The sequence below is a fragment of the Microcaecilia unicolor genome, chromosome 9, assembly GCF_901765095.1.
Source record: "Microcaecilia unicolor chromosome 9, aMicUni1.1, whole genome shotgun sequence".
Classification (NCBI taxonomy): domain Eukaryota; kingdom Metazoa; phylum Chordata; class Amphibia; order Gymnophiona; family Siphonopidae; genus Microcaecilia; species Microcaecilia unicolor.
Window position 1 is genome coordinate 180,830,508 of NC_044039.1, and position 17,152 is coordinate 180,847,659.

General features: G+C 42.6%; 1 protein-coding gene across 1 annotated transcript in view; it reads right to left on the reverse strand.

Annotated features, from left to right (window-relative positions):
• Positions 1-224: 224 nt before the first annotated feature.
• LOC115477724 (coiled-coil domain-containing protein 170-like) overlaps positions 225-17,152 on the reverse strand; it is a 60,688-nt gene continuing 43,760 nt past the window's right edge. Inside the window, exons 6-11 of the mRNA XM_030214778.1 lie at positions 12,159-12,476; positions 10,034-10,234; positions 7,256-7,429; positions 4,397-4,636; positions 1,299-1,535; positions 225-803 (exon numbers count right to left, since the gene is read on the reverse strand). Coding sequence (XP_030070638.1) covers positions 570-803; positions 1,299-1,535; positions 4,397-4,636; positions 7,256-7,429; positions 10,034-10,234; positions 12,159-12,476 — 1,404 coding nt within the window. The 3' untranslated portion in view covers positions 225-569. The remainder of the gene's footprint in view (positions 804-1,298; positions 1,536-4,396; positions 4,637-7,255; positions 7,430-10,033; positions 10,235-12,158; positions 12,477-17,152) is intronic.

The window sequence follows — 17,152 nt, forward strand, 5'->3', positions numbered from 1 at the left end:
TGCTCTGCTCGAGCCCTGTGGTCACTGTGGGCAGATAGGCGAGCCACGGCCTACTCCTGCAGGATACCGCCCCCCACTTCAATACTGTTCCCGACCGCCACAGTCCCCCTACTACTCCCGCATAAGACATCCCCTGAAAATAAGACCTAGCGCATCTTTGGGAGCAAAAATTAATATAAGACACTGTCTTATTTTCGGGGAAACACGGTAGCATTTGGATTTCTTTCTAAAATAATTGCCATAGTCAGTTATGTGCAAAATTTGAATTAAAAGCAAAAGGAATTAGCTGCTGTGGTGCAAAATAGCTCACTAATTTAAAAGTTTTGAAACCCAACACGCATTGTAGGCCAATTTTTGCAAAAAAAACATAACTACACCTCATTGAGTCTCGTTATGTACTTTCTGGGTCCCCATAGAGAAAGTCTGCATGGGATTTTTGTGTACCCAGTTTTTGCTCTAAGAGTAGCAAAGTAACACGAGGCCAGTGGCCCTGAGGAAATCTGTGAGTCAGTACATCAGCTTCAGAATTATTCGCAAGAAGTGGTAACTCAGTAAACAAATGTTCTGTATTAAAAATGTGAATGTTTCGATGGAGGGACATAGGATACAGAAGCATTTGGGTGATTTCCATATCCAGTCCTTAAGTTATAGGGTAACTTTGATTTGTCATTAGAAGTAACTTTAGAAATTTCATGAGCTTTAATAGTGCTCTGTAGTAGACGGATGATCTCGTGGTCTGGCACAGCTAATGTGTTTATGTTCAATCCCATTGTTCTTGTAATGGTTTCTCTAAAGTCAATGAGCTGCACAGAACAACAACAACAACAAAAAAAGAAAATACAACAACAATTCACTTATTTTTAAAGTACTTTGTCACTTTACTTTTTTAATTAAAAGAAATGAACTACCTCAATGTGCAAAAAAGCAAAATTGTCCTGGAAAGACGATCTAAATCCATCATGTTTCATATATCACTGCAAAACTGTTAAAATTCAGTAACGATACTTTCTAATTGCATTTTAAGGAAAGTATCGTTCCTGTTATGTTCTTTATCAAGGGTGTGTTAAGGCTATTCTGAAAAACAGTTCACAGGATCTGTGGGACAAAACCTTTCTTTTTCTGTTGGGTTATTGAATAAAGTCTCTTTAAAACTTCTTGAGCAGCTACCAAGTGAACAAAGTTGCAACTAATATGAGCCAGAACCACTAAGAACTATTTTAATCAGCCTTTTTTAGAGTTGCTAAAAAGACCTTAATGATTTGCTTTAATAGCATAAAAAAATAATAAAGTAAGCGTACCTGTTTTTCTCGTCTTGCTACTTCTTCAAGTGCTCTTTTTGCAGTCTGGAGCTCATTAGTGACTGCTTCCAGCATTTGCTGGGCTCTTGCCTTCTCTCCCTTCATCTCATGCACTGTGTAGTCCAATTCTGTTTTCAGACTCACCACCCTCTTGGCCGCCTTCTCCTTTATGCTTTCAAGTTTTTCCAAAGACTTATTCAGCTCTTCTATAGTTTTGCTTTGCGCGCTCGTTTTGGTCTAGGAAAGAGAAAGTTTTGCAGGTGATGGTAGAACTGAATAAGTCAGTGCATTCTTGCATGCTAGCATGGAGTAAGTAGTTGTTCAGTGCCTGGCCCTTGGAGCATAAACTTCTTTCACAGCCCTGAGTTTCAGTCCTCGATGAAATGTAACCTTCACCGGGAGGAGAGCTGAGCTACAGAAGCAGTGGTAGATGGGAAGGTCAAAACAGTGGAGGAGGAGTGGCCTAGTGGTTAGGGTGATGGATTTTGGTCCTGGGGAACTGAGGAACTGAGTTCAATTCCCACTTCAGGCACAGGCAGCTCCTTGTGACTCTGGGCAAGTCACTCAACCCTCTATTGCCCCATGTAAGCCACATTGAGCCTGCCATGAGTGGGAAAGCACAGGGTACAAATGTAACAAAAATAAATAAAATAAAACAGAAAAGCAATTTACTACAGAATTAGGATACCAAAGAAGTTGAGATTAAATACAAAGATCACCTAGCTACAGAGAATGCTCTTGTAGTTATTACTCAACCTGCATTTTGTCAGCCGCATGAGGGTGCATGCCCGGCGTGCATCAATTTGGAATTACCGCCCAGCTACTGCATGGCCCAGGCAGTAATTTCATTTTTTACACTCACTGGAAAATAATTTTTATTTTCTGGTGCACAGAGCTAACCAGGCGGTAAAAGGCATTCTACACGTGTAGACCATTACCGCCCAGTTAACGCGTGAGACCTTACTGCTAAGTCAATGGGTGGTGGAAAGGTCTCAGACCCAAAATGGATGTGTGTCAATTTTCATTTTGCCGCATGTCTATTTTTGGCAAAAATTTTAAAAAAGGGATTAATTTTATTGTTGTGTGTGTCATTACTATCACTTTATATATTTTTTTTATTTGATCCTAACTGTTGTTTTTATGTTTTTTTATTTTTTTAATATTTTAATATTAAATGTTATGTTTTTAGACCCTTGAGGAAGGCTTGTTGCCGAAACACGGACCGTTTAGAGTCCCAATAAACTTGTTTTGACGCTCTTACTTCCTGCTTGGGCTGGTCATTTGGACTTGGGTTTTGCCTCCACCCTTGTGTTTTATGCTTGCTTATTGTGGAAGGCGTGGACCCCCCTTTCACTTCCTGTAATTTGAAATCATACCAGGCCTCTCTTTTTTTGGAGGTAGTGTTCAATGTTTTGATGATAGCTACTCTGTCTAAGATGGAGTAGGGATGCATTCCAGGCTGCAGCCTGGTCTTTCCAAGGGGAGAGTTAAAAATTGGTCTAACATTAAAATCAGATTATCAACAATTGTCTTAAAGGTCAGAGGAAGAATGACCCTGAATGTTGATTATTATTTTTTTCTAACTGAGGGAGAAACCAAGATAGGTAATCACTCTAAAATAAAATCAAGTGGACAGTGATCAGTCTAAGGCAGGGGGCTAGAGGTGTAATGACTCAGAGCTGTAGATCAATGTGAATCAGAGATTATGAGATCTAAGGCATGTCTTGCTTTATTTTTTGATTATTAACATGTTGATTAAGAAAAGCAGAAAATCTTTAGAATGTGGGGCTGGGGGATTATCCCTATGAATATTTAAGTCTCCAAGTAGAATTAGGAAAGAGTCCAAATGCTGACTTTAATAACACTTTGTAATTCTAATATAGAGGAAGCGAAACAATGGTGGAGGTTGGTATATATGGAGAAAGTCTATGGGGGAGAGATAGCCAAGTGAATCAGGAGAGTTTCCATTAAGAAATGAGACTGTATATTGGAAGACAGGATGGACAAACATTTTTTTAAAAATCTATTGCTAGTCCCCTACCTTTCCTGCCTAGCCAGTTGATGAAATTGTAGGAAACGTCACTAGTTCTGTGGCTTGTGCACGACAGGAAGTCTCAACATCAGACACCTGTGTCTTCTTTAAATTGCTCCCTGGTAGAACTGGACCACAAATTAGCAGGGAGGAAAGTTAACACCACTTCTGGAGGTGGTGGTGATTTTCCATGAATGCCAAACAAGCACAGTAGAGCAAAGGAAAGGAACCCCTCGCAGGTGGTGTCCTGAAATATCTTTATTTAAAAATCTTCTAAAACATGAGGGAGACCCAACAAGATACAAGATGTTATCGTTTGACTCCCAATCTAGGAATACATATTGAAAGACGAATTCCTAGACCCCTGATGCAGGCCAGTAAGGCTGAAACACGAGTCGTGTCGGGACTCCCTCATGTTTTAGAAGATTTTTAAATAAAGATATTTCAAAACACCACCTGCGAGAGGTTCCTTTCCTTTGCTCTACTGTACTTGTTTGGTGTCCTTCCTTCAGTGGAGCATTTTGCCTTCTGTTTGTGACCGATTTTCCATGAACAACACAGGTTGTGAAGTTTAACATACACACTGCATGAAAATGAGATACCCTGAATGCATTTACCCGTGACACATCTCATTTCTAACATGCATTGGGTCAGATTTTCACAAACTATGGTGAAATAACAGAGGTGAAACTAACAAACATTATTTTTTAATTTTTGTTACATTTGTACCCTGCGCTTTCCCACTCATAGCAGGTTCAATGCAGCTTACAATTATATACAGGCACTTATTTGTACCTGGGGCAATGGAGGGTTAAGTGAGTCACAAGGAGCTGCCTGTGCCTGCAGTGGGAATTGAACCCAGTTCCCCAGGACCAAAGTCCACCATGCTAACCACTAGGCCACTCCTCCACTCCTTGGGATTTTAACATCTGTTCACTGTTTCATGTGCACTACTGCTATAATGCAGCTTAGAAAACAGACCTCATAGATCCGCTTCAGGACACAGTGTTTCGTGATTACCAATATACACAGCAAATGTTTCAATCTAACCTATTTCTATACTTACTCTGAGGTCATTGATATCAGCAAGCTTTGCTGTCATACTTTGATTGGCGAGTTTTAGTTCATTCAGTTGCCCCTGAAGTTTCCCAATTTTTTTCTGCAGTTTCTGAACGGTCAAGCTCTGCATGCCCTCTGTATTCGATAATGCCTGGTGCTCTCTCTCTCTTTCAAGCTGTTTGATTTTATTTTCTAATTGTTCAAGCTGTGAATTCTTAAGCTCCAGTTTTTCCTTCTGAGAGTTTACCTGTATTAAAATAAAGTTTATCATAAAATTGTTCAAGCTGTGAATTCTTAAGCTCCAGTTTTTCCTTCTGAGAGTTTACCTGTATTAAAAGAAAGTTTATCATAAAGTGTATTGGTCTCTAAAAGTAAGCACTGAAGTTCTGAAGCACATACAAAGTCCTCTCTTCTAAATCTAAGGGGTCCTTTTACTAAGGTGTGCTGAAAAATGGCCAGCGGTAGTGTAGGCGCATGTTTTGGGAGCGCGCAGATCCATTTTTCAGCGTGCCTGCAAAAAAATGCCTTTTTTAAAATTTTTGCCGAAAATGGACATGCAGCAAACTCAAAACTAGCGCACATCCATTTTGGGTCATTGACCTAGTGGTAAAGTCTCACTTGGTAACTGGGCAGTAATGACCTACGTGCATCAAATGCCACTTGGTGCGCGCGTCTGATACGAGCGTCCAAAAATAAAAATTATTTTTCGGACATGCGTATCGGACGCGCACCAAAAATGAAATTACCACAAGAGCCACGCAGTAGCCGGGCGGTAACTCCATTTTGGCACGCATTGGGCACGCGTGGACGCTTACGCAGCTTAGTAAAAGAACCCCTAAGTTAATGGTGAGTAGATTTGAGAGAGAGCAGTTCACGATGATAATAAATCAGATAAAGGGATAATGCTTTGCTATTTACTGCACATCAAACCCTGGATTCTATAAAGGTCACCCAAATTTGGGCATGCAAACCCCTGAATTGTATCTAAGGCACGGTGAGTAGTGCATGTTAAATTGTGCATGTGGCCAATTTATGCGTGCTACTCAACTGAGTAATGAGCCAGAGATAATTGGTTGACAACCAATTATCATCACTAATTGGCAAAAATTGGAATTTACGCTATTTTTAGGCGTATTCTAAAAAGAGGTGTGCATAAATTTCTAATGCGCGTAGCTGAAAAGGGGGCATGTCCATTGGAGGAGTGTGGGCGTGTCAGGGGCGTTATTGGAATTTACACGTGTTGTTATAGAATTGGGAGGAACGCACCTAAATTTAGGCACTGGTGTATACACCAGGATTTCAGTGGTGTAAATGGATGTGCCTAAATGTAAGTGTGTTCCCCGGTCCTATGCACTATTCTATACAATGCGCCTAACTTTAGGTGCGTTATATAGAATACCGCCTGGCACTTTAATCAGACGTGTCTAGGTTTTATATGCCATTTACAGAATCTGGCCCAAACGAATTAATGAGCCATTAACAATCAATTATTGATGTTAATTGGCACCAGGGGCCTAGCCAGACCTTGCGAATAGCCTCCCGGTGGAGGTGGTGGAGTCAAGGACTGTTCCAGAGTTTAAAAAGGCATGGGATAAGCATGTGGGATCGCTTAGGAACAAGAAGAATTAGGGGTTACAGAGGATGGGCAGATTGGATGGGTCATATGGCCTTTATCTACCGTCATGTTTCTATGTTTCTAAGTAAAAGGGCTCCTCAGTGAGGGAATCACATTCTAGCTGACCTAAAGAGCCTTTTAGCAACATGTGGCCAGGTCGTGCCTTATGATGAAGCGTTTGAATACAATCATTCCAAACATAGCCGGTGGACTGGACCTTTATAAACTACTGCCAAAGGGATTTTTCAAATACTATGCCTATAATATTTTTTTCTCAAGGTGCTTCTTCATAGCCCCTTCTCGTTGGAACCCTATGCTGCATCCCCTCTGCGCTGAATTGTCTTACAAGAAATTCAAAGTTGACATATAAACCTGGCTGTTTTGTCAAGCGTTTGATGCTGCATGAGGACTTTCTTTCCCCATTGGTCCTGCAACTTCCTATTTTCCTCTCTCCCCTTCGTTCTTGCACTACACCTACCTTTTCTGCCCTAGTTGTATGATTTTGAACCTTTCCTATAAACAATGGAATTCTTTTCTGTTTTTGCTTTTTTTTTTTTTTAGAGCTGTGCACCGCCATGATCTGCCTGTTAATTAATGGTACCGTAGCTGCAGTGAATCTCCGAGCTGAAGTGTAGAAGCTACAATGAAGTAATGTTGCTTCTTGAGGAATATTAATAATGGGGGTAATATTCAGAAAAACAACTTCTGCATAAGGTTAAGTGGATCATTTATCCATTCACCTTTATGCCCAACATTCAGTGACCCTATTGTTTCAGTAGGATCATTGAATTTGTAGTCCTAAATGTAAACAGAGAGGGAGGACCCTGAATCTCGGAGGGAGGGAGGACCCTGAAACTCGGAGAGAGTGAGGAAGGGGACGACCCTGGAATTTGGAGGGAGGGAGGGGGGCCCCTGGCACACACTCTCATTCTCACACACACACTCACAACCAGTCTCACTCTCTCTCTGTCACACACACACACTCGCACATTCTCTCTCTCTCTCTCTCATACACACTCCGAGGAAAACCTTGCTAGCGCCCATTTCATTTGTGTCAGAAACGGGCCTTTTTTTTTTACTAGTATAGATATAAAATAGGAAAAATTCTTTAATGCATCAAGCCCTTGTTCTAAGCATAACATATTTAAGTGACTTGCTAAGGTCACAGTGAATAGTGGACAAGAAAAATAAGCAAATATCTGAGTTTATAGTCCTATGCTACCTTCCATGCTCTAAACATTTAAAACCAACCTTTTTCTGTAAGTTGTAAATGAGGACTTTACTCTCACTAAGATTTTCCTTATCCAGTTTACTTATCTCTTCAGCAGCATCCAAGAGTAGTTCATACTGGGATTGTAGATTCTCTGTTGAAATACCTTGATGTATCTTTAGCTTCTCTGCCAACTGCTGTAAAAATCTCATTTGCTGCAGAAAGAAGTGCATTATGTTAATGAATTAAGAGTCCACATATTCCAGATTCAAGATGCATCAGCTCAGAAAGGAAGTCAAATTGGAATACTTTTTCTGGCAAGCCATCCTCGCAATTTTAGCCATTTCCAATAGCTTTGCAATGCTGACCATAAAGGCAAAAACTACAGTTTCAAGCCAACTATGTTTAACATACCTTTGTTAGTATTCTGTGCACATTTCAGGAGCTTCTTAGCTATAATGCCACAACATACTACTACTACTTAACATTTCTAAAGCGCTACTAGGGTTACGCAGCGCTGTACAGTTTAACAAAGAAGGACAGTCCCTGCTCAAAGGAGCTTACAATCTAATGGACAACATGACCTTTTTGAGGTGAGGTCTACAGCTCAAACCCGCTCTAAAGCTCCTAAAAACTTCTTTAGAAAGGTGTTCTTAATAGCATGTAAATATATACTATTGAATCAGAAACCTCCAGAGGTGCCCAATGTGCCACAATGGAGAATGCAGATCACATTTTTGTTGGCTATGCAACACATAGGTGTAGATGCAAAAAAGGAAACACAATGTATTTATTTAAAAAATGTATAGCCCGCGCAATCTGCTATTCTTGGCCGGGTACAGTTAAACATACATAATATATAATAAGGACATACAACAAAAATAAAACATTAAAATATATAGCAAACACGATGATAGATCAGTTTACAACTTGTGTCATCGATGACGCTATCAAAAGCTAAAGACTTCAAATCACACCATTACCAAAGGCTTGCTGAAACAATGTCTCTAAATTCATCACAGCTCTTAAACAATATAGTAGTGCATTCCATAATGTTGGCCCAACTATGTAAATAACAGAGGACCTATATTCTTCCAAATTAACAGTATGAAAGGATGAGACATCTAATTTATTTTAGTTACATTTGTACCCCACACTTTCCCACTCATGGCAGGCTCAATGTGGCTTACATATACAGGTACTTATTTGTGCCTGGGGCAATGGAGGGTTAAGTGACTTGCCCAGAGTCACAAGGAGCTGTGCCTGAAGTGGGAATTGAACTCAGTTCCTCAGGACCAGAGTCCACCACCCTAACCACTAGGCCACTCCTCCATAGAGGAGGGATCTTAATGCTCTCGAGGGTTGACGAAAGCATAAGCTTGTAGAGATCACAAAGGAGAGAGTTTCAAATAGTTTGTGAACCTTATTGGTCAACTCTTTCCTCTAGAGCATGCCATGTTACTAACAAAATTTAGCGACCAATTAAAGTCGCTTATTCTAACATTGTTTTCCTGGGTTATAGGGAAGGGGGAGAAGAAATTAAAGGGAATGGGATTTAAAGGTTGTTTGGAATAACTGCTAATATTCAAAATCTGGTTCTAATGAGTTGATAAGTGTAAGAACCAAAGACACATAGCTTATATTATGTTCTATACTGCCATCTTTAATAAAAACAGATTTAAAATAAAACATGTATTTGTTACCACATTTCCCTGAACTTTTTGCTTTGAATTGTGCAAAAACACAGCACAGTGTTTGATATTTTATTGTAGGTGAATACATTAAGTAATTTATTGTGCTTCCTAAAAGCTCTTCTATGTGCCCTACAGTCCTACCACCTCAGAAGCTAAGCAAGACTGTTTCGGAGAATACATGGATGGTGGATCTTGAAGGAATACTGAATGCTGCAGGAAGTAGCATCAATGGCTTGATAGGGACCATTCTTTCCCTCTTGGTTTATACATAACCACCAGTATCCTCAACATGGTATCTAAGGACACTGTACTCCTGAACCTACTATCTTTCAAGTGACACATTAAACTGAGGTTCTGACTATTCTGTAGAGCTTTCCCCATGTAATTCCTAGGAAAAATTCCCTTTCTCAACTGGATCCTTAATCAGGTTCTTCTCTAGGCACATGCCAGCAGATTATGTTCTTGGTTCCTCAAGTTGCTATGGCTGGCTTCAGTGTCAAAGAACAGCAAATTGATTCCCTTCCCCAGCATTGTACAGTTATGAAAGAGTGGGTCACACAGTGCCCGAATCTGCAGAAGTTTGCGTTTGGGTACAATAAAGCTCACACTCTCTTAAAGACATGCAATACCATGAATGGGACATAATTTATCTTCGGCAGAAGAGTCTTTCATGCAAGATGAGGAGTCAGGAGGGGAAACTGTAAATGACTGAGTACAGGGGCAGGAGAGGATGAGAGAGAGAGATTAAGAGGGAGAAAAGGTGGATTATTGTGAGTAGGGAGGTATAAGGAGGGTTTGAATAAAAGATATATGTGAAATTAGAGGACAATCAGCTGGATAGGGGCAAAGAGGGGCTATGATTATCATAGGGGAGTAAGCAGGGACTAGGAGAAAGAGAAGTGGGGGTGCTTTTTAAGGGGATTCTGGGGGAGTCTTCCAAATATCCCTTGAATGTGAATAGAGCTTCCAGGATCTAGAGATTCTGGTGACAGCATTACAATGCAGGAGGGGAGGCTGAAACGGGGGAAGAATTTTGGATATTTCCACATCCTAAACATTTTACATATATTTTGTAGAGAATCCCCACATACTTAAAAGTAACTATTTCTTTAGAAGCCTTCTTACTTTCTTTCTCTCAATGTTATACCCATCTTTGAGTAAGTCGTCGGAAGCTAATTTCCCTTTCAGATGTTTCAGGGAGTCCTTGTGCTCCTGCAGCATTTGCTCACTTTTGTAAGACTTGCTCAGGGCTTCATGATACAGCTCCCGCTGGTGTTCCAGCTGCTTCGTTAGTGTGAGAATTTTCTTCTGAAGATCCTCGGTTGCCTGTGGGTTAAGCAGTTCATTCACATGTTAAAAATGTTCTCACAGTCCTTCTTTTCTTAGATGTCTTAGGCATGTGTTCTATTTACTAACCCGTGACCCACGGTAATGTGCATTATTTATCTCAGCACCTGTTATTATCCGTTGACCCTATTCACTAATAACGCATATTAGCATTCACTACCATGCACCACACCTTAGGAAATTGATCCCAAAGAGAGGTAATAATTAAAATGCCCACATTGGTGTAAATGACCACACATACTTTTGCTTTGATTACTGCAGCAGGCAGAATGTCTGCAGAAAGAAAAGGAAGAGTTTGTCTAGAACAGTGTTCTTCAATGCAAGGTCCGGGAGCTGTTGGTGGCTCTCGGAGACCATTGACTTTCTGTTTCTTTTCTGCTACTCTGCCTCTATACCTAGGTTCAGGAGAGAAAGTGGAAAGTAGATAGGGGGAAGAGCCACATGCTTGAAAAAACAAGGCATTTCTTAATAGACAAAAGAGAATGGCATTTGGAAATGCACACAACCTTGAGGATAACCCCTCCCCCCCCCCCAAATAAAGTTTGAAGGAGGGCTGGTGGGGATGCATGTCATTGACTCACACTGGTCCAGCAGGGTTTTGGCCCTTCATGGGAAGAAATTTGGCAGTTCTCTTTCAGCTTATTAGAATCTAAAGTTGCCCCAGTATATGAATTAATGAAGACCACGGGTCTAGAGGGAAGGAGAGAGAATGTACAGAGGTAGAAGGCAGAAAGGGAAGAGAATGTCTGGAGATAAAGAAACAGAAGAGGTTATCTAGAGAAAAGGACAATGAGAATGTGTGGAGGTAGGGGACAGAAAGGAAAGAGAATGTCTGGAGAAAGAAAGGGGAAAGAATGTCTAGAGAGAGAGAATGTACTACTACTACTTATCATTTCTAAAGCGCTACTAGACATACGCAGCACTGTACACTTGAACATGAAGAGACGGTCCCTGCTCGACAAAGCTTACAATCTAATTAGGACAGACAAACAGGAAAAACAAGAGATAAGGGAATATTAAAGTGAGAATGATAAAATAAGGGTTGTATGGAGGTAGAAGGCAGAATGGAGAAAAAGAAGAGAGAGATTGCCTAGAGGAAAGGAAAGAGAGAATGTACAACGGTAGGGGGCAGAAAATGTCTGGAGGAAGAAAGGGCAGAGAATGTTTAAAGGGAAGGAGAGAGAGAAATTGTGGAGGTAGGGGGAAGAGGGAAAAATGTCTAGAGAAAGAGAAGGAAGAGAAAATATGTGGAGAGAGGGTGATAAAGGGGTTAGAGTGTCTGCAGGAGGGAGAGAATGCCATTGACTATTCACACTCAAGGTGCATTTGGCCTTCAGCCAGTTCCTGGCTCCATGCATCTACCAGCTTTTCTGTGCAAATCTTTTCCAGAGTTGCTCCTGAGTGCCGCTCTCTGTAGTATCAAGTAGCAATAGGTGCTTTTGTGAATACAGAGGCCAACAGTAGACTATTTAATACATGATGGAAGAAATTTCTAGAAAAATCACTGTGAAGAAACAGCATTGGGCTTCTCCTCCCCTAGCTGTAAAATTCAATGTCATATTTTATTGGTTATTATCAAGTAAAAATAACTAAGAAAAAAAGCCATGCCTGAAACCAGCAGTCAGATCCCCAAACTTACATGTATACTTGTCAAGGTATGCCAAACCAACATGCTTTACATACAGGGTCTGATTTGCAAACCAGTTTCCTCATTGGTTTAAAATGAAAAGAGCTCCCTTGTTAAACAAAAAATAAACTAAGCAAACTTTTTAAAGTGGATGAATCCAATATATTGTGACATTGGAAATAAGCTAAATATCACGGGTTGCTTATTGATTGGAAAGAGGGACAAATAAATCTTGCCAATGTGACCATTTTCAGTGTTGTGTTCAGTACAACTTACAAATTTCCACGTCTGTTCACCGGCACAGAGGTCTTGTAGCCGCCCTTTGATCGCTTCCTCTGTGCTGGGCACAGTGATGAATGCATTGCTGAGGAGGGTGGCCAGCTGAGTGAGGAAGGCCTGCTGCAGGCTCTGGGCTGCTCTGGCTTCATACAAGGATTCACGGAGACTTTGGTCAAGCTCAGCCATTTGGACCTCTTTGTTCTGTAGCTTCTGGTGAGACTTATCGCACATCTCATGGCTGCCTTTCAGCTTTTGTAAAAGGGTACTGTTCTCCCACTCCAAGCTCCTCCTGGCTAGAAGAGCTTCATCTCTCTCCTTAAAGAAATACACAAAGCGATACTTTCACTTTTAGTTCTCTGAATTGCTAACAGACCACTGGCTTCATGTTGTTAATCTGTTCGTGAGCCCTTGTGCCCAGCTAGAAAGGACCTTGGCCAAGGCCTGGGGTAGACCAAGCATGCACTATGCAATACCATGGACACAAAGCCCCGCACACTCAGGAAAATCAACAAGTACCACCAAAAAAGGGAAATAGACCACTCATGCGGGCCGCAAGGCCAATTGGGATCCCACTCGTACAGAGTACAAGCGTACAGGCCGCCAGGCCAAACTGGAACCGAATCATATAGGGAAGGGAAAAAGAACAACGAGGGGTCCCAGAAGGGACTGGAGCTCAAGCAGCGCACATAGCGCCAGGCAGACACAAAGGGAAGGGCGACACACCAAACTGGCAGATACAGAAGGAGAGAATACAAACAAAGGCTACATAGTAACCCGGGTAGCAGAGGGCAGAGCCCACAGGAAAGAAGGGAAAGCCAGGGTCAGAGCAGGACAGTATAGACTCGGAACCTAAAAGAGCGAAGCTTCACAGAAATGGCTAAGCAGGGAAAAACAGGCTGAAGGAAAAGGCTGATAGAATTCCCCAGGTGGAGGAGGGCCAGGACCCACCAGGGCCAAATCAAACACAGCACACCATGGGCAAAAGCAGACCGAGAGAGAAGGCAACATCTACCTAACTGAAGCAGAAAAAGGGAAACAGAGTTCACCTGAGCCAAAAGCAAAAGAGCAAAAGCAGACTACAGAGAAAGACTGTTTTAAAAATAAAAGACAGGAAAGAAGCAAGGCTCACAAGACAGCAGAAAGGGTTAAAGCAGGAAACAGAGAAAAGCTGGCCAAAAGAGGCAGGGCTCACAAAAGACACAAACAATAAGCACTGCCCACAACCAGTAAAACAGATACTGAGAAAGACTGTCTAAGAAGATTGGACTACACAAGAGTGCAGAAAGGGATAAGCAGGCTGGAGGAAAAACTAAACAAATATATTTATCTAGTTAACTTTAAACTGCAACTTAGAGCACCCCAACTTAACCGGTTATCATCTTTGAATATCTGGTTATTCCGATAACTACTTATCATTTCTATAGCGCTACAAGACATACGCAGCGCTGTAAACTTGAACATGAAGAGACAGTCCCTGCTTATCTCAGAAATCCTACCACTGAATATTAACTTCATTAGGAGCAATTGTTAATGTCTTTGAAGTGCTTGCAGGTTTGCAAGCTAGTTTTCAAAAGGAAACGCCCTTCAAGAGTTTCCCTTTCAAAATCCCACCATGGGCTGATCCTGTAAGGAATCTTTACATGGCGTAAAGCAGGCCTGGGGTAGGGTTACCATATTTGGTCCCCCAAAAAGAGGACACATGCCCCTTCCCCTTTCACACCCCACCCCACCTCCTGTCACATATCACCCCACCCCTTTCACACCCTCCCCGCCCCGTCACACCCCCCTAAAGATGTCCTAGTCTCCCCTCCCCTTACTCTCATGGGCGTAGTTTGGGGGGCGAGGGGGGGCAGTGCCCCCCCCAAATGAGCTGACACCCCATCCTCCAATCCTTGAGCCGCTGGCAGCCTCTGCGAGAAAGCAGCACGCAAGCTGCTTTAGACCGGCCCCCGGAAGCCTTTCTTTCTCCTTCAACTTCCTGTTCCCATGCAGGCAGGAAGCTGTAGGAGAGAGAAGGGCCTGCAGGGCAGGTCTAAAGCAGCATGCGTGCTTCTTTCGTTGAGGCTGCCGGTGATTTTACAGATTGGAAGATGGGGGAGGGTGATATCGGGTGCCACTGGAGGACTCCGGGGGTGGTGGGGTGGCGGGGGGGGGGGCGATGGCAGGAGAGAGACACACCCCACCCTTTGCCCCCCCCAAATGAAACTGTCAAACTACGCCCATGCTTACTCTACTGCCCTGGTGGTCTAGTGACCTGTTCGGGGCAGGAAAGAGCCCCCTCTTCTTTCCTGCCCGGAGCGCTGACCTGCATTCTGTTCCCCTTGCAATGCTGAGTGCTGATGGTCCCGGCGCTGATTCAAAATGGCCACCGAGGCTGCTTCAACTCTCGGCGGCCATTTTGAATCGGCGCCGGGGCCGTCAGCACTCAGCAACTCAAAAGGAGGCACATCCTCGACATAATCAATTTTGTTGCTTCTAGCTACTGATTAATTTAAACTGATGTTGGTAGTGAAGTCTTTTCTCTCACCAAAGAGGACTGCAGAAAAATTACATCAACACAGCAGGGAAAACACTGGGCCCACATGGAGTTCTGCCTTCAACCTGCTGAAGCTGAAAATTAATTGTCTTTGGACTAGACAAACAGTTCAGGTGTTTTCCAGACGTTCTAAAATGCCACTGTGCAAAGTTTAGTTTATCAAAATTCAATATACCACCTACATGAGCCATATCAGGGTGGTTTTCAATAAAATAATCAAAATCCACTGAGTAAAGACTAGCAAACATATGCAGACTGCCAGAAGTCAGAATTTCAATACACATTCTAAAAAAGAAAGTGGTAAACACATAATGGGGAACATTTTCACAGTCATTTAGCTTTGTAAATAATGATTTACCAGTTAATAACCCTGTCTGAAAACTGACTTCTTTAGGAAGATTAAACAGCGTATGGTGGATTCAAATTCATTTGGGGCGGGGGTTATAGTGCATGCTCAGATCTCAGCACACTTTTTTTTTAGTCCCTTTTCTTAAACCACAGAAATGAAAGTAACTAAAAGCAGTGGTGTTCCTAGGTTGGCTGACACCCGGGTCGGATCGCTGATGCGCCCCCCCCCCCCCAACGGGTGCAGCGCCCCCCCCCCCCCGGGTGCATTTTTACCTGCTGGGGGGGGGGGCCGCGCGCCTGTCGGCTCCGAGTCCGCTCGTTCCCTGCTGCTCCCTCTGCCCCGGAACAAGAAATAACCTGTTCCACGCAGAGGGAGCAGCAGGGAGGGAACGAGCGGACTCAGCCAACAGGCGCGCGGCACCCCCCCAGCGGCGTGCACCCGGGGCGGACCGCCCCCACCCTTGGTACGCCACTGACTAAAAGCCCCCAGAAAACTGAAACGTTAAATATCTCTATAGAAATGGGAAAAAGGGAAGCATCTGGAAAGTTGTGTATACTAATGCCTGTAGGTTGGGAAATAAGGTTCTGGATCTAGAGGCTGTGATGGAAGAGGATGACTTGGATTTAGTGGCGATCACAAAAGGCATGATTCACGGAAGGAGTGGTACCATGTAGAATGTGAAGTATTTCTGTGCATGAAAGAGGAGCAGGACTTGGGGGTGACAAGGTGAAAGCAGAAAGATGCTTAGGAACATAGGGAGAGGAATGGCCATCAGGAAAAAGGAGGTAATAATACCTCTGTATAAGTCTCTGGTGAAACCTCATTTAGGGGCCCTAAGTCACAGTAAAAAGTGGCCGGTGGTAGTGCAAATGCATCTTTTGGGCACACACTGGGCCATTTTTTACCACATCTAGGAAAAAAGGGCCTTTTTTTAAGGGACAAGAAAATGGGCATGCACTAAAATTGAAACCAGTGCGTGTCCATTTTTGGCCTGAGACCTTACCGCCACCTATTGACCTAGCAGTAAAATCTCACGTGCTACCTGCATGGTATGCATGTAGCGTGTGCTGACTACTGTTTGCCACTGGGTAAGCGGCCCGCAGTAGAAAATAGAAAATTTCTACTGCAGGATTCAGCACGCGCCAAATTCTGAATTACCACTCGGCTCATGCACTAGCCAGGCGGTAGTGCTGATTTGGCACACACTGTACACGTGTAGGCCCTTACGTAGCTTAGTAAAAGGGATCCTTAGAGTACTGTGTACAATTTTGGAGACCGCACCTCCAAAAAGATATAAATAGGATGAAGATGGTCCAGAGGGTGGCTACTAAAATAGTCAGTGGTCTTTGACATTAAGGATCTCATTATGTATATTTTGGAAGAAAGGTGGGACAGGGGAGATATGATAGAGACATTTAAGTATATTCATGGCATAAATATACAAGAGATTAGTATCTTTCAAGTGAAAGGAAGCTCTGGCATGATGGAGCATAGGATAAGGTTGAAAGGTGACAGACTCAGGAGTAACCTGAGGAAATACTTCACAGAAAGGGTGGTGAATTTGTGAAATGGCCTCCTTGTGGAGGTGGTGGAGATGAAGACTGTATCTGAATTTAAGAAAGCTTGGGACAAGTACGTAGGATCTCTAAGTGAGAAGAAGGGATAGTAGATGGAATGGATGGGCAGACTTGATAAGCCATATGCTCTTTACCTGCCTTCATTTTCTATGTTTCAAGGTAGAAGATTTATGGAGACTTTCATGCTCATGTATCTATGCAAGTCAATCTTCACACACACAAAAAAATCTACAGAGCCAATATTCAGTCATAATATCTCTAATCATATACTTAAAAAAAGATATCTAGATAAGTCACTGTTGCTGAATCGTAGGCTTGTTAGGCCTGCAGGAAGGGGTGGGATGGGATTTGGTATACTACCTTTCTGTGGTTACAATCAAAGCAGTTTACATATTATATACAGGTATGTATTTTGTACCTTAGGCAATAATGGGTTAAATGACTTGCCCAAATTCACAATTCCTACACGTGGGAATTGAACTTGGTTCACCTGATTCTTGTGTCACTGCACCAACCATTGGGCTACTCC